Below are 23,343 nucleotides of genomic sequence, written 5' to 3'. Positions count from 1 at the left end.
AAACAGAGTTACGGTTCTCACCCACGGTGAAAGGTTCCATGCAGGTTCTGGTGGTTAGTGGCACGGACGGGTATATGCGCTGGCTTTCCTGAAAGGACAGTGAAAAAAGACTAAAATGTGAACATTTATTTTGGTCCACTTGCCATTGCTTGGTTATTTTGGCCATTTACCAGTACAAGCTCACAGCCGCTTTAGGGCGTCCAGCGTACGTGAAAACGAATGGTGCACGAAGCTTTTACTGCTGCAGCATTATAGCCCGCGTTGGCAGAAAGCCGCAGTCTCCATGTTTGCTGAGGCTCCTGTATGCAAGAGGGTCCGATGGACCCTTCTATAATGCGACCAGATTTTTTGTAGTAAAGTTGCCCTCCACTTGGTGCACCTCTGGACACACAAATAAAATTGTATGTCCCGCGAACCAACCTCCGCCCAGCCGCCAACTCCCTTTCCGCAAAAGAACTGCTATACACCAACCGCCCCCGTCCCGCCATGCTTCTCCAGTATTCTCCCCCAATAGAAGCCTACGTAGCAGCGGAACAAGTGACGGCAAAACAGATTCAACGACGCAATCGAAAGGGCATTAACGTAAAATCCCAACGCAACCACATTTTCTTACGCCGATTTTCGCATGACATCATATCGGCTCGAAACTTTGAAATGTGTGTTTATCCTTACAGTCACCGGCACGTGACATTTTCACACTGTCTGTGACTCGAGATAAGACCAGATTTATCGAATTATCGCAACTGTGCGCGATTGCTTCGCCGTTGTTAGATAAAATCTTATATGCCTTCCGCGTGTTATCTCGAAAATTTATGCCAGGTTCAAACAAAGCACAGCCGAGAACGGCAGTGAGTCTGTTCAGCAACGACAGCTGAGTACGCTTGTGGCCTCGCCGCCCACGAGTTTCTCAACATTCTGAGGGCGAAATTCAGCCCAGCAATGAATTTTTATCAGTCCGCTCGTCTATTGACCTCATGTTCATTGACACAGCGCCCTCACCGGCACGTGATATCTGGTGGAGGTGTTGGATTCCCAATTTGCTCTGTCCCCGAAGATGCAGTCTACTGCCGAGTAATCACCGCAGATTCCAATGCAGCCCCGAGAGCCTCCAATATTCCAAGGCCAGGTCTCGAAGACGCCCAATAGTGGCTGGACCTTTCCGACCTAGTGGGCTTGCTGAACTTCTCAACCCAGCAGCACTTCGCGACACTTCCAAACACTGCAGGCGAGAAAGTCCGATTAACTAAGGCATCCCACTAACAACGACGTCAGAGCAATAATCTCTGGAAATTATTCACGTCCTGGCAGTAAGTAGTAATTGGACAGGATGAGCCGTATTGAACCTTCCTTGACGTTCACCTGCTGTACTTAAACCCTGCGCATAAGCACTCCCTTTCCAAGTTCCGAGCTAGGAGCGGGACTTAGGAGATGCCATGTATAACGGACTCGCAATGACCGGCCATTGTGGTTTCATTGCAGTGATTGTGGTCACATTCTTCGTCTCTGTCCGAACGAAGTTACTGGCCTGCCAAGTTTTTCCATGGACACACCGCTGCCATGCCCTGTTCAACGACGACGGGAGATTGAAGACTACTGTGCGAAGAAGAGGCTACCTCGACACGTCCGTATCCACTGCTGTTGCATAGATGCCCTGTGCCAGTCAACAAAATGTCCCTGCAGCCCCTCTTAATCGAACTCAAGAAAGCAACCTTCAGATATATTTCGTCACGGCGAAACGACTAGGTCCCTATTAACGACAACGGCGCATGACCACGCTGCATCCACTACGACGACGTCAACGACGCCGCGAAGTAACTTCGAGAAAGCCACATCTCTAAGGTATTAAAGAGCGACAAACTTCAGGCCGATCACAACATCCGACGAAGCCGTGACCAGACTCGGAGAAAAACCTGGAATGCAAAGATATGAACCACTTCCAACTCATAAGTTATTAGTGGACCGTTGCACGCTCAACTAAAGAAAGTGTGACCACCTGGGGCGGCCCGGAAACCCGCACAACGGGAGGCGGCCTTATTACGCCTTCGGGACGATTGCTTGCGTGCCGTCAAGCCATCGAAGAGTCCATGCCCTGCACCGATCGTTGGCGTTAAAAAAAGTATAGGTGTTCATTTTTCAGTAAAAGAGAACGGGAATACTTAACCTGTAAGCTTCATAGTTCTGGAGCAGTATTTTGCCGCGACGCAATCCAGGGCATGGACTTCTGGAGTGAGCATCAAGCAAGCATCAACCTTCGAATTAAGTTTATCATGCTTTCAACGGAAAGAAGCCCTACTATTTAAAGACCAAGCTAGAACACAACATTGTGCTCAGAGTCCGCGATGAAGAAGTGAACGTCCGCCCCTTTCTAGCCTCCATTGGTGCCAAACCTGCCTGAAGCACTTAAGGCATTCTGAATGGGAACGCAAAGCTACTTCTCGAGCGTGAGATCACTTTTGCAAGAGGCATTCTCAGCATCCGTAAAGGAGAACCCAAGTGGTCGTTAACCAGCTTCAGCTATGAACACCGACATCTCAACCACTGCACGGGCATCGTCTTCTTATAAGAGATCGTTGAGGTTAGGAATCCATTCACCCTCTGAGACTCAGCGTCAGGGGTCCTAGTGACCGGAATCCCAGAGCCGACTTTCCGACATTAACCCAACCCTTGCCAACACAAGCAAATTCCGCATAACCTCATTCACAGTTGCAGAGGCTCTGTTGCTTCCGTGTCCAAGGTCCGTCTGACTTCTTTTATTATATTGTTATTATGCTCATTATAATCGGTGAAGACACCTTCCTTCTGCGCCACAGCCCCTGCCATGCGTCGACAAGAGAACAGCAGGTCATTTGGGACCGCGTCAAGCAAATTCAATGCACCGATGTCATACAGCCATAAAAGAGCATTTGGGCAGCACCCTTCGCTCGCTTAAAACGGGAAGAGGGAAATATTTGGTTGTATGTTGACAGCCGCAGATTTAACAGCATAAGCAGGAAAGGTACCTTTAACCTCGAATAGATAATATCCCAGACCACCTTTGCGACGAAAAATACTCCTAGTACACGGATCTGAAGAGCGGGTTTTGGGAAATCTAAGGTGATGACAGGGACTGTGAAGAGAACGTCTTCACCACGCTGACGGCTTCTACAAGCGGTGCAATTTGGACTTTGTTTTGCCTGAGCAATATTTTAGCGTGTAGTCTGCACATTATTGGCAGGCCCCAAGTAGCCAATTTTTCTTGAATATTCGAATGAAGTCACATTCTTCGCTTCAAACATTGATGATCACCCAAGCCCAGGATTCCTGGACATCAATTTCAATCTTGGTGCAATTGCGGAATATTGTAAGGTATTGATATATAAATATTGATTGTAATGCTCCATAAAACGCACAAGCTTTTTTTAAGTTCGTCTATCGCCCGTATCGAGTAGTTAAGACTGCCATAGAAAACGACACCAAAAACGCTAATAGCAAAAAAAAAGCAAGCTTACCAAGGAAATATCTGCCGACATAATGATTGCTATAGGAGTATCTTATTACAGATGAAAGAATTGGGTTCATAAAGAACTTCCAATGTAAATGCGCATGTCCTGAATTTCTGGGCATGTAAAGGTGTTTTTTAGCTTTTCCTCACATGCGGAAAGGTGCAGGGTTCGATCCCCAGTGCCGACGGGTGACCAGCGTTGATACAACAAGGACAAGTTTTACCCTTGGCATCTCTGGCGTTAATTGCTCGGGAAAACAGTCTCAGACCCCAACTTGGGTAAAAAAAAAGAGGCCCAGAATAGGCTTTACCGTACGAGACGTATTTCAGTCTCTTCAGAATCGCTTACCCGTCGCGGAGAGAGAAGTTGGCCAAAGACCACATTCCAAAAATTTCATCCGACCAGGGCAGAGCACAAAGCGCGGCCAAATGCCGATTTCAAAATAGTTCACACCAGTGAAGCCGAGCGCCAGGCCAAGGCAAAAAAACTTGTACCCATTTTATCACCCATTTGTACCAACTGCGGATGCTGAGACCACTGGACCACCGGTTTGGCAAATTTGTCAGCCGTCACTTGCATGTGCCGACTATAAAAACCACCGCGTGTTTAAAAGGCAAATATTGCCCTTTTTCTTTTATTTTCAGGACAGCCGCCGTGGTGGCTCAGTGGTTATGAGAGTCGGCTGGTGGGTGACCCGGAGGGCACGGGCTCGATTCCGGCTGCGGTGGTGGAATGTAGATGGCGGCGGAATTCAAGAGGCCCATGCACTGTGCGATGTCAGTACACGTTCAAAACCCCAGGTGGTCGCAATTTCCGGAGCCCTTCACTACGGTTTTCCTCATAGCCGGAGCCGCTTCGGTATGTTAAACCCCCATCGTTCTTCAGCCCGCACAAGCCACCACAAGGCCGTTTACCCACCTCCTGCTCGCACCGTGACCCATCTTCATTCCTTCTTCATCCAAACAGTGCGTGACTGGAACAGTCTTCCCACCAGTACAATCCTTCTTACAAACCCGGACCATTTTACGAAAGCCATCGAAACTATGTTCTATTAACACCAGGTTGTTAGCGCACCCCTCATGTAAAGCCCTCAAGGGCTCTTGAGGTATCTATAATAGAAAATAAAAAAGAAACCACATATTTTCTCCAAGAATTCTCTGTATATTGATGGAAAATGAGAAGAATTTTTGATTTCTCGGATTCTAGCTGCGTCTGTCGCATTTTACTTTGTGCTAGTAGGATACGCATCTCAGAACGTCTGGGCGAAGAATACTCTTTAATTTTTTTATTTTTTCCACGCTTTGTTCTACTAGATGCTAAAGCTAAACAGTTGCTGCCGTTTAATCTCCTATAAATCATTTTTCTACACCGTTTACTTTCGACTGCACGTTGCACGAATATTACCATCTTACATTCTCTTGTCCAATTGAATTAATGCCTTTATTTTCCTATTGCTATGAAGAGCAGTGCGATGCTATCCAGGCGGTGGAAGTGAGTAACTCGTCAACCAAGGAAACGGTTAGAACAGCGCGAAAAAAGTCGAGCACCGCCTAGCTCCTGATTTGAAGGCGCGGGCATGAACTTTCTTTGAGACGTCGAAGCGGAGCTCGCGTCGTCCAAGAGGCGACTTTCCAAAGAATTGACTGCTCGAAATGCAGCTGAAACAGCAAAGGGGCGGACGTGGCAAAGACAACTGCTGCCATTTCCATTATTTTCGTCTCTGTTTGGAAGCAGCGCAATGTCGGATACATATCACTCTATGTTGTCACCTGGCTGCGTTAGCCCTGCGCGGTGGAAACTGAACGACTCGGCGACGCGCTGCCGCTTTCTGCCGTGCCGCCGCTCTAGGCCATGCTCTATTTAGGGCTGACGAAGCAGCTTCGAGGTAAAGCACGTGAGGGGCCTACTATAGTCACGAGCAGAGTAGAACAAGTCGCGCAAGGCTACACACACTAGATTAAAATCTCGCATCCGTCGTCACAAACAAAGTAATAAAGCCGCTAACCGGAGGCTTTGAGCAAGAAGAAACAAACATTAGAAAGCTTTGCGCTAATATTTACCAAAACAAACCCCTGCTTTTCTTTGGTTTGTGGGTCTAACGTCCCATAGTGACTCAGGCTATGAGGGACGACGCAGTGGAGGGCTCCGGCCAAGTTCCAACACCTAGGATTCTTTACCACACTCACATCGTGCCGCACATGGGCCTCAACATTTCGCCTCCATATAAATACAGCCGCCGCGGACACAATCGAGCCCTAGTGTTTGGCGTCAGCAGCCCAACATAATAACCACTAAGCCACCGCGGCAGCTACGATTCCTTGTGAGCAGCCTGAAATCAAAATGACACATCTTTTCTGACTGCTCCTTGGAGTCATAACCTCTGAGCACGCGTAATCCTTTGTGTCTCACCTTGAGCGCGCACTCGAGGTACTTCATCTGCTTCAGGTCCTCGGAGGTGACGTGGCGCTCTCTGTCCTCACCGAAGATTAGGTCCAGTTCCTCGTGTATGAGCTGCTCCTTCGGATGATGGCCAATCAGGAACAGCGCCCAGCTGATTCCGATCGCCGTTGTGTCGTGACCCTGGAGTTTGAAAGCACATAAAAAATCATATGGTTGACGATAGCGAATTCATTTTACGCGTATAGCTGCAGAGGCCACTCTCCAGATTTCGCACCTCGGACGTTGGCCGCAGCGTGTCCTTCGAACTGGGGCGGTGGTGGGGAAGCCTTGCTACGCATTCTTTTTCTTTATAATTCTCCAGACCAGCCTGCCAAACCTAACACTTTATTGCCCAGATTATGATGAAATGGATAGAACAAATTCTACCTTGTATGTACATTATGCTAGCTAATGTTCTTTTAAGATATACTGTACTGTTTCTTAGGGTTCACTACACAGTACTCTTGTGCCTTCTTGGTGATTATATATTCTTTAGCTCCGATTTCTTTGCTAACCGCAGCGTCCTTTCGTTTTAGTTTTATAGCCTCCAGCTATTACAAACAAGTTTCCACCTATCCTGATCTCACATAGTTTGTTCTTGGCATTCTACATTGCAGCGAAAGCTCTCGCCGTTTGCAACGCTGTAGCGATTTGACCCTAACTCGTGCATCTCTGCTGAGGTCTTTCATTATCGGTTTTTCAAACCTTCATTTCTCGAAGTCGTCCACGGGTATCACAGTACCCACCCTTATCTCATATTCTGTTCTGCATCCCCTCCTTTTCTCAGCCAATGACACTTTGCTGCTTCCTCTGAGTGACCATCGCTGCATAGCTTAATGAAGCACTGCTTTTATTTTTTTCATTTGTTGTGCGGCGCCTGGGTCCAAGATCACCTTGAACCGATCGGTTAAAGTGATATGAGCCGCATATATGGCAGAACAGAAACATGAAAAAAGTGCCATCCCTTATTGCCTAAAACATAGTGACTGGCTAGTTGGTTCTGCATACTGGAAAAATTGCAGCGCAGCAGTAACAAATACGAGCGCTTGTGTTTGCGTCCTTCTCGTCTCGTATTTGTTACTGCTGCGCTGCAATTTTTCCTTATTGCCACTTGATTTATATTATCAACACCGTGTGGGAACTTTATCCTCATCTGTAATTTACTTGCCATCATTGGTCATATGTTCTCCGTTGGTAACGACGATACCTGAAAGTAGCAATAAAGCGAGCTTCCGAACTCATTCTATGCTTTCTATATGCTGTAACATAAAGCTTTCGTTAAGCTTTAATCTTGCCATCCATGTCTCTTGAACTATCCGAGTGAGGCATCTTGCAATACTCCATTCTTGGTAACAACATAAATTTTTCCTTGTAGTTGGCGATAAAACGCATGCTTTCGGATAAGGCAGACCTTACGCATCAGCGCAGCAACATGTACGGGTCAATGTTGTGGTGAGGCAGCACGGCATAAGGCTAAACTAACGTCTTAGTGCCGTCGGCATTTCTCAACGTACTTTCGCCGGCATGTCGAAACGCACAGCCTGCCACTGACTAATACTGCTCTAAAGTTGTGAAATTACCGCAGTAAGCGACACCATCAAGCTAGAATGCAAAACTCACCAAGTAAGGGAACACATCATTTGCATATACATACGGCGCTGGAAGAAACGTCTCAGATTAAGGCACAGGAGAGGTGACACCTGTCTGTGCACAGTTATTGGCAGCTGTTTTTGTACTTTATAAGATGCATCGAGGGAATCTGGTACAAGGGGCAATATTAAACATATGTTGTCTGCTAAAGAAACGCTTAGATGCAAGACACTGACCCACACGATTGCACTTTCGGCGCATGTTTTCTGCCTTGGCAGCGCACCTCGAACATGAAGGTGTCGACCTCTTCCCTGATGCCTTCCTCCGTGATGTTGTTCTTGAAGTGTTCCAGCAGGAGCAGGTCTAGGAAGGGCCATGCTTTCTTGCGGCCTACTTCGGAGCTGTCGTGCTCGAGGCTGATCAGGCCACTGTCGACTTCTTTACGCAGCGTTTGCTTGCGTTCGGCGATCAACTGCGGTGGAGCAACACCAAATGACAAATACAAACTAAAAACGTCTATTCATAAATGTACCACAGTTAACACGGCTTTCCAATTCAGTTTTCTAACAAATTAAAGAAACATTGGCGGTGGTTTAGCTCTCGTGAAACCTGGAATGACACGAAGCTACAGCTGACCGAGTGGTACTTGGCTACGTGACCAACCACGTGACCAACCACGGGATCAGCCACGGCATCGCGCCGCCGACAGCTGCTCCGCACCACGTGACCAACCACGTTACAGCGTGGCGGCACTGACACCGCCACGCTGAAGGCTCTAAATACTACCGGAATGTAGCTATTCTTACAAAAATTTTGCTAAGTTTTTATCGATGTTGCGAACAATGCCAAATGCAAGTTCGTGAGTCTACCGATGTAGCCACTGTAAAGTATGGACGGCATCTCTCAGAAAAAGTTCAACATTGCTAGTAATTCGACGCACATTTTTATGAGGATTTAACTTAAAATAGCAATATTGAATTTTTATGACAGCGCTCGACCCTTCTTCTTGTCTTGCTAGAATTACCTATCGAGTAATCTCTCGCCTGAAATGTTGCAGATGGAAGAATACACTTCTGTGGTGCAAATGCTAGTCCAAATAAAAAAAATGGGTAAATGAAATGGTACCAATATACAAGCGCCAGCGAAAACGAGAAGTGAAGAGGATGGCTGCAATTTTGCCGCAATGTAAGAGACACAGTTAGAATGACGACATGTGCAGTTGAAGGCGTGTAATATTTTTGCTTTTTTTCTAGTTTGCTAATAAGTTAGCGTAATGGCGCTCAAATGACCGATGGCAAAATGGGTAATTAATTTTATCTGTTATTGCCCACACGCATTTATACATGTGACAATACTTTTATTGCTCAACGGGCGTAGTGCTACAGTTGTGCAGTGGGATACGACATTTCTATTAGGGAATCTTATGTTCGATACTGATATGCTCCCTGGTGACATAAACTTGTTCGAGTGAGTGCTAATGTAAAAGGTGGTAACAGAAATGTCTCTAATTATGGACGTATTTTATTATTAATAAAATTAACCAAAATGTTTGAGGGTGAAGTTTACTGCGGATTACAAAAGTTTCTCAGCAAACGTTATAGTTTCTTCAAAGTGTAGGTTTTTCAAGAACAGGCCCACGGAACAAGCACTCCTCACAGTTAAAGACAAAACCATCGATATTATTCAGAAGCATAGGTGCACTTCAGGTATTCTTCCTGATTTTCCAATGGCATTTGACTGCGTACGCCTTACTATATTCTTTAAAATAAGTTACGAGGCTACGGTGTACACGGAATACCCGCAGATCAGCTTACCAGCAATTTAAAAAACCGCTCACAGTATGTTTACCTAAATCAAAACTGTTCCTATAAGGTAGCCGTCACTCAGCGTCCTCCGTAATGTTCTATATTAAGACCCTTATTATTCCTAATGTAAATTGCTGATATATCCCAAATATTAGGATTCTCCCAACGTTGTAATGTACGCCGGCGACTCCCTTCCCCTACGAGCCTCTTCTTACTGCCTCTTCGCTGCCTGCCCTAGAAAGTATGAATAATATTTATGTAACTAGATTACGCGCATGTTTACAGTCAAACAGCCTCACCGTAAACGTGACGAAAGTTACCTACATTGTATTTAGGCCGGTCAGTAGCATTCACTGTTGAATATCCAATACAGCAGTCCAATAATTATTTGAATACCCAGTAATAAATTCCTTGACGTCTGTTTCTTAAAACTGTTTCTTAGCACATTCATGTTTCTCATCTTGCATCTGATATATATAAAAAAGTTCGTTGTCTTCACAACATCGTCGATGCCATGCCAGAATGATTGACGTTACCTATGTACTATGAACTTTTCATCATAAATTATATTATTGTATTCTCGTATTGCGTGCTACGACTAAACGCAATTATAACAAAATGATCACTGTACATAAGAAGGGGTTACAGCAATTCATGGGTATTACGGTCATCCTCAATATTTGGTTATAGCACGTCTGTTTTTGAAACACAGTTGTCTCAAAGCAGATCAAGTGTATTTTTAACGCTTGTTCAAACATATACACAAAACTCGATTGTATCCCCCATTCAAGATAATTTTTTACAGTACCATATTCGAACCATACCCACCTATAATGGACAATAGCATATTTCAACGCGAAGGAATTTATGAACGCCTTTTTGTTAATATATTGCAACATCTAGCTATAAAGATCAATTTGTACTCGGATCCCCCGTCGGCGCTCTTGCATTTTTTGTTTTTAACGTTTTCTCTATGCTCGAAAACGTTCAATATATGTTTTCTATGCGACATTCAACTGCTCGATACGAATGATCAAAGAACGTTAAAACAAAGATTTTGTTGCTCATTGAAATAAAGGACCATCAAGTTCAACTTTTCCAAATAACAAAAACTTGCAATATTCTAATGTTGAAATTTCTGTCTATGAATTGTGGACATGAGGGAAAATTGATCCCTACGACTCACACCAACAACAGGAAACAGAAAACTAACTGCCAAGCACCTACCGCCCTAAAAAGGTTTTGGTGTGATCTTGAATTCAGTATTTCTCTCGAACGTTTTAAGGAAAAATAGAAGGCTAGTTGTTGAAAATGACGTGTATAATGCCCAAACTTATGCGCTATTATGTTCTAACAACATCGTAGCAAATTTGGCATCTGCTGTACATTTTTCCGAGATCACTATTACTACCGTAAGACAGTCTTCCATTTTTCATCAATTTCTTTCTGTGTACAGAGGAAATCTGCTAATATTTCCTGATTTATTGGCCTCCTGCGGCAACTTTTCAAGCAATTGGCGAGCCTTTTTTTTTCTTTCTAGGTCGTCTTGTCACTGTACTGTACTTCAAACTGTACAAGGGAGCTGAGGCCTTGTCCGGCGTTCAAAGACTTTTGCCTCATATTTTTCTTTCTTCCTTAGAAACAATAGAAAGTAATTATTTTATTTGAAATACATATAATATATGGAAGTTGAATTCACGTTTCTAATGCTCACATCGCGAGGGCGAAAGTTTTTCATCATCACCAGCAGCAGCCGGACTGTGCCCACAGCAGGGCAAAGACCTCTCCCATGTCTCTTCAATTAACCCTATCACTTGCCAGCTGCGACCACCGTTGCCCACAAACTTCTTAATCTCATCCGCCCACCTAATCTGCCGCGCACTGCTATTCTTGGAATCTACTCCGTTACACTTAAGGACCAGCGGTTATCCTGCCTTCGCATTGCATGCCCTGCCCAAGCCCATTTCTTCCTCTTCATTTCGACTAGGATGTCATCATTCCTCGTTTGTTCCCTCACCCACTCTTCCCGTTTCCAGTCTCTTAACGTTAAACCTATATTTTTCCTTTCCATGGCTCGCTGCGTTGTCCATTACTTAAGCTGAAACCTTTTCGTTAGCCTCCACGATTCTGGCCCGTAGGTGACTACCGGTACGGTACAGCTGTTGTGTAGTTTTGTCTTGACGGAGATTGATAAACGGCCAATCATGATCTAAGAGAACCTGTTATTCGCACTTCACCCCATTCTTATTCTTCTGGTTATTTCTCTCTCAAGATCCGGATCAGCTGTCACTATCTGCCCAAAGTAGACGTATTCCTTTACATCCAGCACCTCGCTACCAATTGTGAACTGCTGTTCCCTTGCTAGGCTGTTGAACATTACTTTTGTGTTTTGCATGTTAATTTTTAGACACACAGTTCTGCTCTGCCTGTCTAATTCATTGACTATGCTTTGCAGTTCATCTCCTGAGTGACTGAGCAAGGCAATATCACCAGCGGATCTCCGAATATATAGGTATTCGCCATTAACTCTTACCCTCAGCTCTTTCGAATTCATCCCTCGGAATACCTCCTGTAGTCTTCCTGCCTGACGCCTTTCCTTATTGGAATTTTATTGCTGACTTTACGGAGGACTATGGTAGCTGCGTAGTTACTACAGATATCTTCCAGTATTTGCACGTACGGCTTTTCGACACCCTGATTCCGCAATGCCTGCATGACTAGCCAACGAAAGGTAGAAGATCACCTTCAAGCCTACATGGTCTGGACCTCACTTACTGACCACGAATCTACACTTTCTTTCAATAAAGTTTTTACTCACTCAAGCGTGATCACAGTATGGTAATCTTTTAATTTAATTTATTTTTTATTTAATTGGTTTTTGAGGAAAGGTAATGGCGCAGTATCTGTCTCATATATCGGCGGACACCTGAACCGCGCCGTAAAGGAAGGGATAATGGAGGGAGTGAAAGGAAGAAAGGAAGAAAGAGGTGCCTTAGTGGAGGACTCCAGAATAATTTCGACCACCTGGGGATCTTTAACGTTCACTGACATCGCACAGCACACGGGCGCCTTAGCGTTTTTCCTCCATAAAGGAATAAGGCGTCGAAACGATGTGATTTGGAGGATATCTCGGCGTATTCCTGTTTCCTGCAAGACCAACTACGCTACCTGACTGAACATATGCTCTTTGGCAATAATGACAACCGCATGATACGCTCATAAAATAAAAAGAACACAGGACTGAATTTCTGTGTACGCCTTCGCAAAACCTTTGTTCTTGTGCGTGGACAGTGCATACCTTGCGCGTGAATGAGTGAAGCGTGTGGAGGCACCTGCGATACTCCCTGCCCATGGGGGTCCACCTGTATATGAAGTCAATCTGGAGGATGGGCTTAAGTACACGCTCCACGAACAGCTCGCCAATCCTGAAAGAGAGCGAGTAGGGAGCTGTGAGTTACAAACACATAAGTAGGCTTAGAAGTGCGACGCTGTAGTACTGCATCAGCTGCTATAATATGTTTGTACGGCAAACCGGTACACCTATTGTATGTAAAGCGAAAACTGCAATACGAAAGGTTGCCTTGTAAATGCACTGCAGTAGCAAAACAGGGTTTAAGAAGGGTCAAATGAGTTCAATTAGGCCTGTTATAACCAGTCATAATGGTGAAGAGGGAAATGCTTCTATAAATTTGTGAATACTGGGCCTGACGGCAGTTCTTGCAACCACAGTTGTGCAGAGGAGAGGAAAATGCTACTTTTTGTTAGTACGTATTATATTCATCAACAGACTTCGATAGAGGGAATGGTCCTTTCATGGCGCCTTGTTGGCATTGAGAAGAATACACGCCACACAACGTCGTCAAAGTTCCAGGTGTTCCGATCAGTGTTTTCATTGGAAGAACTAGAGCTACAGCGTAAAGAAGATATTATTCTACTCGGTAATATTTTCGTTAATCTGTTAAGTTATAAAATTAACTTTGCTAACTCTTGAACCGCGGCTGTTTCAATGTGCCCTTGGTAACGCTCGTTAAATTTTTAGGTCAGAGTAGAAAACTAACATCTGATTAGGTCAACAGAGGTATGATTGCGTGAAATATAAAACGCTGATCTCACATCCCACCACCGTTGTGCAAGAATTGCCCTAACCACGGTTACACTCCTTTTCTTTACCTCTCATGATATGTAAGTTTGCACGTGATGGCTCATGCCAACGATGCAAGTAAAGGCTTTGTTATTGCAAAATATTTGCTGATCTGAATTTTCGCCTGTGTGTGGTAATTTTCTCCTGTAGACAATGTTGCGCGATCTGCGCGAAAGACTTACCTCTTCACTGCTATGACGTAAGGGCTGTGTTCGTTGGTCTGCGCAGATATTGTTGACCCCATGATTGTCTCTGCACCAGACAAGCATTAGCGCACTGGTGATTACAACGCATTTCACTGTGAAAATTGGATTATTTCTCAACGTACAAACTATCTAAACCAGATAAGTTTACTTCTGCGCTACCACCTACACAACATGCAATGCGTTAGAAGAGTGTTGTCAATAAAAAATAATTAAAAGATGAAATTTCTTCAGTGTGTTCACGTATTTCTTCTGTTGTACTCGGTTATGTTTTATTTTGTACTTTTTTATGTATAGTAAATTAATGAATGCTTATTCTTTAAATGGGCGAAATTCGTTTCAACTGTAACACAGAAAACTACGTTAGTTTATCATCCGCACAAGCCTTGCATCTATCCAAAATATGTCCCAATTTCTCACACGCTCCTTAGAGCAACTCTAAAGGAGACGTCAACGAAAACGTCTGCCAATATTTTGAAGAATATCATCATGTGTACTTCTGGAGTAGGCTCATTTCGATATGACAGTGTCGAATTCACGAAATTTTTCCTTGAACTTCATTTTTGCAGTATTAATTCAACCTCAATGATTCAAATCTGCTTAAAAACGACTGTAGAAGGAATTCATAAAACACATATCAGGTCATTCAGCTTTGTGGCTTTGCTTCCCGGCTGGTCTCAAAGTTTTTTAAAAGGCGCAGTTTTTGGTTAAAAGGATCACAAAATTTTTTTGGTAGGTAATGTAGACCCGTGAGAAGTAGAGAAGTGAGATTTTCGTGCTTTTAGTTATCCCACCCCGCCCACCGGGAAAGAAAAACACCAGAGAACCATTCTCCGTGCAAGGGGTTCTAACTGCGGTCTTAAGCGGCTGGAGCGGCAGTTTTTAATTTGGTTAGTGTCCGCTGTTATACTTTTCTTTTTCGCCTCCAGAATGCTCTGGGCTGTTTAAGGTAAAGTTCGGGATTGTGCCGTTCAGAGAAAGGAATCATGATTTCCTGATGTCTTCGTACCTGCCGCCGCGGTTGAAAAAGTACTTACAGAGGCGGAAGAAACGAAAGCACATTCGAAACAGGCCAAGCTATATGACGCTAAAGCTTAGAAGCAGTCTTTTACGAGTTTATATGCTCATTTTGACCCGTTCAGCAGCAAGATCTAATTTCTTATTTCCAATATTAAACGCGTTATATCTTTCCTTTCCTTTTGATACTTTCTGCTTAAAAGAAAGCGTATTTTTTCGTGCTATTAAAGCAAGATTTCACTTTGCCACCGTTTCTGTATTTTTCCATTTTTGAAAAGAAAAGCTCATTGCCATTATTTCTGATACTCTTAACGGTGCATACAAGCAGCATACTACCATCGTTTGATACTCTTTTCTTAATTTAAAGAAAGAACTTATTTGCTTTATGCTATTTAGCGTGTGACCTATAGTCAGATCAATTTAATGATGTAGTCCCCTTTGGCCTATCAGGCACTTTATCTAAAGGAATGTAAGAGTTGTTAACCGTGTTGTTTTTGTATGTTGTGCGTGCCACATGTGGGCTTGATAAACATCAAGGTGCTGATAAACAGAAAATTTGAATGTTTCACAGATCGATCGCTAGAGTGATTAAATCTCCGGTTGAGCTGCGTATCACGAAAAAATAGTGCACAGATAGTTGCTGTATTTCGAGCAACGCGATTTTCAGCATTATGAACAGCATAAACACCTGCGCAGGAAGCGACTCACCGCATATGATGTCTAGTGTGCAGAGAGCGATCAGAGGCACGACGTCCAACGTTTCGTTCTCACGGGACCTTTGTCCCAATTTCTTGGCGAGTATCATGGACTCCTTGTTTATGGTGGGCATGAAGTCTTCCAGGATTCGGAAGTGGAACGACGGTGTCAAGAGTCGTCTCCTCGAACGCCATTTTTCTCCTGAGCTGAAAAGAAGGAAAGATGGTAAGCACAAACAGCATTAAGACTTTGGCCGTGCTTTTCACCAAGTATTCCAGTTGAGGTCACAGTGAGAGGTATCCAATATATATATATATATATATATAAAGAGAGAGAGTATATGCGCTTCGTTTAAGGAACCGTTTTTATCTTACGTGACGTTTCGATCGGAGGACCGATCTTTTCAAGAATGATCATGCAGTGCATGGAAGCGTCTTCATATAACATGGGATTTGGCACAACGGGGGCTTAAAAAAGAAGAGAAATAAAGAAAAATAAATGAAAAGAGGGGAAGAGCGGAACACAGCAGAGACACCTACCCCATGATAGGGAACCAAAGGCGCCACGTAGCGTACGAATGGCGTACGTCGCGTACGCGTACGCCACGTCGCGTACACCATGTGACAGGCGGTATACATAAGGAAGGACTGCGAAATTTTACCTTTTCGGTTCCTTATGTCAAAAACGCGGCAAAGCCGAAGTTTTCAGCTTTTTAATTATTTTATTTCAACCCAACACCGCCTCTCACATGGTCTTAAAAATGTGGCCCTTAGGTATGAAGTGGATATTGTTTTTACGGCCCCAAATAAGCTGAATAAAATTTGTTCAATTGTAGAAAAAAAAGGCTCGCAACCAAATCAATCTGTGGGGTCTTGTGGCATTATATGATAAGAATTGTTTACCGTGTTCTGAGAGCGTGTTGTATAAAATAGCTCTCTGTTGTGGTCAAATTTACATAGGTCAAACGGGACGGCGTGTTAACCCATGACTCAGAGAACATCTTAACTCATTCGAGTCTGAACGCTCCACTAATTTAGTTGATCCTTGCAGATAGTGACAATCCTGTTTTGCTTCCTTAAACTATCGTGACATATTGTATAAACACCCCGACCAATTGACCAGGTTAATCGTAGAAGCCTACCAAATGAGAAAAAAAAAACCCAGATTGGGCGTCAGCAAACCATCCCTGCTCCTGCAGGACAGTGAGGTTGCCTATCTTGACCCAACAGAGTAACACGTGCCTGGTAGTTGTTCGGTTGCAATGCTTGTCCAGTGTATTCTATTCTTCGTCTCCGTTTTTCGCGCTTTTATTTTTGAATATGTATCACCAACTCGCCCGCTTTGATATCATGATGAATGACATTTATTCCGTTTTTCGTCTTTTAGTAGCCCATAAATGCTACTTTTTCAGTGAGCGTAGGCTGTTCGTCGTTTGAATGCGGTAGTGTATCGACACAGGCCCACATTAATTTGTCCTATGTGTGCTAAGGCACTACAGTACAGCCGCCAGTAGTCCAACAACTTACAAAGCCCCTTTCGCTAACGCTGCTTTCCGCAGTTGGCCATCTTTGCGGTCCAAACGCGAATGGCAGTTTATGTGCACCTATAGATAACAGAAAAAGAATAACAGCGTTTATGTTTGCCCAGTAACAGGTAGTAGCAGCAGTGGGTTAATCAAATAATAATAAAAAGGAAGGATAAGATTTTTTCTAGCACCGGCACCTCCCATCGATACTGAAATTTTGTGTACAGCTTGCACGCGTGATTCGTCACCCACCAACAGGTCATTTTCAATACATAACGCCTATTGGAAGGCCATTAGGAGTGCATGCCAGTGTTGAGAAGCCGAATATTTCGGATATTTTGGAACCTGCAGCGGTTTTATCGTTTCATGCAGGAACGTTCTGTGCCCGATCATTGCCGTCTATTTCGACTTCGAGAAAGTCACCGTGAGCAGTTAGACCTCACGAGGCAAAAAAAAAAGAACTTTAGGGAAAACGTATGCTTTGCATTCAAAGATATGAAGCGACAGCACTAATGAGCCACGCATCGCTTCCTCTTGCCCACGCCGATACGGACACTGTTTACTATTTCAAAATTATATTCACTATGTGAAAAACCACATGCCATGATAAAAATGCCAGCTTTAAGCAAGCCGCAGAAACCTGCCATGAAGCATGTGGTGTCCGTGGTCGCGGTATCCAGACTCATGTACATATTGCACGCTTGGTGTTCGAGTCAGTAACAGATGAGGTCGGTCAGCTTGATCTAATTGACATGGATCTTGGGAAGCCCTTCGATAAATTGCGTCACGGTTTTTGTTTGCTGTCATGGAACATAAAAACATCGGGGATGTATTGCTTGAAGGCATAATCATATTCTACGAACGGACCAATACAAGATAAATCTTAAATCACCCCACCTGACTAACACTATCACCTTTGTTATTTACATTAACTCACGCACCCTTACTATTTAGTGTCATCATATCCATAGCTATTCGAGGATTATCTCTTGATCAGTATGAAATCGAGATTTTAGCTTATTCTCATGACGTCCCCCATTTCTGTTCATATAAAATGGCGTGCTTGACGCTTTGCATTTAGCTGAGCTAATTCTGTGAAGATTCTAGCGCGGCTCTAAATGTGGATAATTCTACAAAGTTCTGGTTAGGTTAATTGGGTAAAAATATCTAAACTTTTGGTGGCATACGCTGGGATTAGAATTCCGTACAGTATCTTGAGGTTGCCCTCCATCAGCTCCGGAATAAAAGGTCTTGGTGGAGTCAAATTCTCCAGACAAGGCAGCAACCCCATGCTCGGGTGGATCTAGAGCTCTCTGTTTTTGCTCGGCCTCAAGTTTGTAACATTTTATTGGCTGCAAAGCACGCCTGTGTATTGTAAGTGTTGCATCGTGCGAGAAAGGAGGTACAAGCGCTGCACATACTTTTCGCGACCTTTGTGTGGTGCTGTCAATAGGACCCTATGCGCCCAGACAATTTGTTCCTTCCTCTAGAGTGTGGAGGAGCTTGCCTTTCATGCTTGAGTATTCGTAAGCTTGTATCACGTTTTCTTTTTCTTTTTTTCAAAACTTCAAGCCACACGTTTCTGCTAGCTGTGCTTAAAGGGTGACAGAGTTGCCTGTCTTATTCGTTTGAGCGAACTGGTTATGGATTGTGAGCGAGCAGGTGGTGTGACGCCAGCTTGCTCCTCACCGCATATAGAAGGGAGCCGCTCGTCGCGTGTGCCGTGGCCCCCGAGCCGGCGCCGCGCCTAGCAGGTGGTCTTGCCGTTGATATGACGACCTCATCGCCTTGCGCTCGCTCCGTGGCGGCTTCACTGGGATATATAGCGGTGCGCTATATAAGCGAAAAGGGCATACTTCAGCACACTAGGCCAACAACTAAATACAAACCCAAAGGCAGTCTGGAAATATGTTAAAAATAAGAGAAACAGCAGGGTCTCTGCGCCTGATATACTAGACGCAACTGATTTTGGAAGGGATTCAAAAGGTAAAGCGAGAAGTTTCAATCTTTATTTCCAATCGGTGTTTTCCGATCCCATTAATACACATACTGACTTTCAATCTTCCAGCACCCTGACCAGAATGAATGACGTAGAAATTTCTGAACGGGGGATCATGCTTTTATTACAGAAAATTAAAGTTACATCAGCACCAGGGCCTGACAACATTTCCAATTACGTTTTGAAAAATTGTGCAGTTTCAGTTGCCCCGTATCTCTTTGCATTATTTCAGAAATCGTTAGAGAATTCTTCTTTGCCCCTTGACTGGAGAAGTGCCAATGTCGTTCCGATTCATAAGAGTGGTGATAAAACTAAAACATGTAACTATAGGCCCATATCGCTGACGAGCGTGTCGTGCAAAACACTGGAACATGTCATTTATACTCAGGTAATTAGCCATCTACAAAACAATAGTTTTTTCTGTTCGACACAACATGGATTTAGGTCCGGCTTCTCATGTGAAACACAGCTCGTGGAATTCACACATGACATTTCTGTTTCCTTAAACTCCGCCGGTCAGGTAGATTGTATATTTTTAGATTTTCGAAAAGCGTTCGATTTAGTTGCTCACAACCTATTGTTACAGAAGCTTTCAGAATTAAATATTCCTACCTCACTCTTATCCTGGATTGAGGCGTATCTTGCGGAAAGGAGACAGTGCGTGGTTATCGACGGTGTCAGCTCGGAAAGTGTGGGTGTAACTTCAGGTGTTCCGCAGGGGTCGGTTTTGGGCCCTCTTCTTTTTCTCATTTTTATAAATGACCTCACTAGTAACATTTCAAGTATAATCAGACTTTATGCTGATGACTGTTGTATCTACCGCAATATTTCTTCTGAAGCAGATGCAATTTCACTACAGCATGACCTCAACTCTGTATTCTCTTGGTGCAACAACTGGAATATGGCGCTAAACATCTCCAAATGTAATCTGGTCCGGTTTACAAAAAGAAACAATTCCTCCAAAGAGACTATTTCCTTGGTAGAACTGAATTATCCACAGTTTCAACTTATAAGTACTTAGGAGTCTTTTTCTACTGACCTATCATGGAATACACACGTAAATTACATATCTGCTAAAGCCAGCCGCACATTAAAATTTCTCAGACGTAACTTTAAGGACGCTCCCCGTACGCTGAAGGAGACATTATACATGTCTACTGTACGTCCGATACTTGAGTATGCTTGCGCGGTTTGGGACCCGCATACAGAACTGAATATTGAGGAGCTGGAGCGCGTCCAGAAACGGGCTGCTAGGTTTGTGTCCGCCGATTACAATTTCCAAAAAAGTTCTTCTGGTTTGCGCGAGAAGTTGGGATGGCCGTTACTTGAAAACAGGCGCAAATATTTGAGACTCTCTTTCTTTTATAATGTGCTTAATAATAAAACTGGAATTCCAAAAGAGAAGTACATTAATGAACCCAGCTACATTTCCGCCCGCACTGACCACCCACTTAAGGTGCGCGAGTACAATTGCCGTATAAACGTATTCAAATATAGTTTTTTCCCACGAACAGTGCATGATTGGAACTGTCTCCCTTCGCGGGTCGCTACCGCTCCTCCTACATCGTTTCTGACCGATTTGCAAAGCCACCTGTCAATATAAGTGCAATAATTCTTGTCCGAGTGTATGATGCTTTAAGCAGTGCTGTACTTTAAAATGTATCTTTTTTTGTGTGTGTATGTGTGTGTTTAGGGTATGTTTGCCTTTCTACAATGGTTTTTATTTTGTTTGTTTGTTTGTTTGTTTTTGCTTCCGTGTGCATGGGTTTATTGTATTTTCAGTGTAGACCGCATCATTTGCCTAATTTATTATGTACTAGATGTTTGTTCTTATTTATGATGTTTCCCCCCTACAATAATGCCCCAATGAGGGCACCGTAGGTAATGTGTATAAATATATATAAATAAATCAGTCTCGCCATGGAAGTTGCCGACGAAGAGTCTAAATCTGAATCTAGTTGCTCTACTGCTTCCGAAGAGTTAAATTCTAAGACGAATGCGAAGCAAGCTAGGAAGAATTAGAGAAAGAGGTTGCAACGTGCCCAGGAAACAGATGAACAACGAGAATAAGGATTGCGAAAATGACGAGAAGCCGAAGCAGCTAAGCGAGCTTTCGCAATTTAACCAGCTTTAACCAGAGCTAAACCTCTGCCAATTTTTTTAATCCTTGGTTCAAAATACGTGAAACACCCTGTGTTTGTTCGCAGAAGAAGCGGTTAGAAAAAGTAAAATGAAATTCAAGACGATTTTCAAACAAAATGCGATGTAAATTCTTCGCGCCCATTCAGCCTTACCTCGTCAGTAGTCCAGTTCCCAACCAGCTGTGTAGCAACCCGTATTCTTGTCCTTTTGTCAGGATCTTGTTACTTGATAAAACCTCCTGAAACATGACATTCAACGTTAGAATTTATACACTGCTGCGCAGATGTGCGCATTATTTTGCTGAGTGCGATCCTAAGTGTAATCTGTGGGAAACACGAGCGAGAAACCTGCAGTGAAGTCTTATTTCATTTACTTATACCCTTTGCTAAAATTAGAGTCCAATGGGTTTAAGTCTGAGCCACGTTACAGAGGCGGCCATGCATCACCATTAGTTCCAAATTTCTTGAAGGTGAGAGGAACTCTCTCGTTCCTCGGATACTCAGGAAATCCACTGACGCTTCAGTAGTTCCATTACGCAGGTTAAGGCAAATACTTTGGGATAATATATGTCGAATAGGTAATGGTGGGGGTGCTTTTAATTAAAGAAACTTTTGTCATCTACATCGCATCCATTATGTAACCGCAGACGTTTGTCCTACCGTCCGCAGCCTTGGAAAGCTAGCGAAAATGAAACATTCTGGAGAAATTTGCAGGTGTCTATATGAACGGAGGCATTTTCGGTGCCGAACCAGAAGCAGGCTCTTTGACGTTTCTAGCTGGAAACCCGGCGTTGTCCACAACCGTCCTGCGGCAGCCGGAAAAAATTCAAAAAGTTGCAAATAAAGCTAACGAATTGGGAGAGTCTCCAAACGAAGCCGAAATCGGCGAGGAGGTTGCCTAATGGGGGTATTTTAGAATTAGAAGTAACTAATTAAAAGAAATTAGCCGCCATAGGGGGTCGAACACAGTCCTTCTGCGCGCCAGGCGGGCATGCAGCTGATAGGAAACGAAGGGTCCTTGGCTCAAACCTGCTAGAGGGGCACCAAGTGAACGTGTTGTGGCGTGTATGATGATATAACGTGCGTTTGAGATGTGTGCGCAAGTATGTAGCCGCGGAGCACGTCGTCAAGTGTAACCTAGATAGTGATCGCGCGTGAGTACCGCCATGGGGCGCCATCACTGCGAGCATGGATATTATATTTTTTATAATATATTATATTTCTGGATATTAGGGGAGCCTACAACAACGATATTCAAGAGCATATGCGGGACATACTGGGGACATTGAATGTGGAAGATGGAGTATTTAATCTATAATATATATATATATATATATATATATATATATATATATATATATATATATATATATATATATATATATATATAAAGGTAACAGAGTGCTTATAAAATGGGAAAAAAATGTATGAGGGCCTATAGATATAGAGTGGGGGCTTATGCAAGGATGTCCTCTGTCTCCTTTGTTCATGTTGTACCTGCAAGGGTTGGAGACCAAACTAGAGAGGAGCGGACTAGGCTTTAACCTTTCTTTTTCAAGGAAGGAGAATTGATTAAACAGTCATTACCGGGACTAACGTACGCGGATGATATAGTGATATAGTGCTAATGGCTGACAGCAAGGAAGATTTGCCGAAGTTGATGGACATTTATGGTGCAGAGGGAGATAGATGAGGTTTCAAGCTTATTTAGGAAAAATCTGCAGTCATGATAATTAATGATGAGGTCGGCGAGCATAGAATACAGGAGTTCACGCTAGAAGTAGTGGATGAGTGCAAATATCTTAGAGTGTGGATAAATAACGGCGCTGAGATTCTGACAGAGTATGAAAAGTATGTAGTAACTAAAGCTAGTAGGAATGCAGCTGTGATGAAAAATAAGGCACTGTGGAATTACAACAGGTATGAAGTGGTAAAAGGGACCTGAAAAGGGGTGATAGTTCCTAGCCAGACTTTCGGCAATGCGGTCCTGTGCATGAGACCAGATGCTCAAGAAAGGTTAGAAATCAAACAACGCGGCCTAGGGAGGCTAGCTTTGAATACTCCAAATCAGGGGGTACAGGGTGATATGGGATGGGCGTTGTTCGAGAGCAGAGAAGCTAGCAGTAAGATAGCATTTGAGGAGCGATTGAGAAAAATGGGGAAAAGCATTGGGCTAGGAAATCTTTCAGATACACGTATATAAGGAAATGTACACGAAATGGAAAAAGCGAACTAGAAAATTGACAAGCAAATAACTGGACAGCAGTAGGGCAAATCAGCAATTATCGGTTAAGGAAAAGGTTAA

At 43.7% G+C, this 23,343-nt stretch overlaps 1 protein-coding gene across 4 annotated transcripts in view; it reads right to left on the bottom strand.

Annotated features, from left to right (window-relative positions):
• Positions 1-23,343, bottom strand: part of LOC144132472 (cytochrome P450 4c3-like) — a 56,660-nt gene that overhangs the window by 20,221 nt on the left and 13,096 nt on the right. For 2 of the 4 annotated variants that reach the window (XM_077664907.1, XM_077664911.1), the window contains 7 exons: positions 21,192-21,277; positions 15,386-15,579; positions 13,640-13,709; positions 12,615-12,741; positions 7,795-7,983; positions 5,892-6,062; positions 22-88 (listed from right to left, as the gene is read on the bottom strand). In XM_077664907.1, coding sequence (XP_077521033.1) covers positions 22-88; positions 5,892-6,062; positions 7,795-7,983; positions 12,615-12,741; positions 13,640-13,709; positions 15,386-15,579; positions 21,192-21,277 — 904 coding nt within the window. The remainder of the gene's footprint in view (positions 1-21; positions 89-5,891; positions 6,063-7,794; positions 7,984-12,614; positions 12,742-13,639; positions 13,710-15,385; positions 15,580-21,191; positions 21,278-23,343) is intronic. The other 2 variants (XM_077664908.1, XM_077664909.1) reach the window with 2 other exon arrangements.

This window comes from Amblyomma americanum, chromosome 5 (assembly GCF_052857255.1).
Source record: "Amblyomma americanum isolate KBUSLIRL-KWMA chromosome 5, ASM5285725v1, whole genome shotgun sequence".
In the NCBI taxonomy this organism is placed as follows: domain Eukaryota; kingdom Metazoa; phylum Arthropoda; class Arachnida; order Ixodida; family Ixodidae; genus Amblyomma; species Amblyomma americanum.
This window is presented reverse-complemented; position numbering and strand designations above follow the sequence as displayed.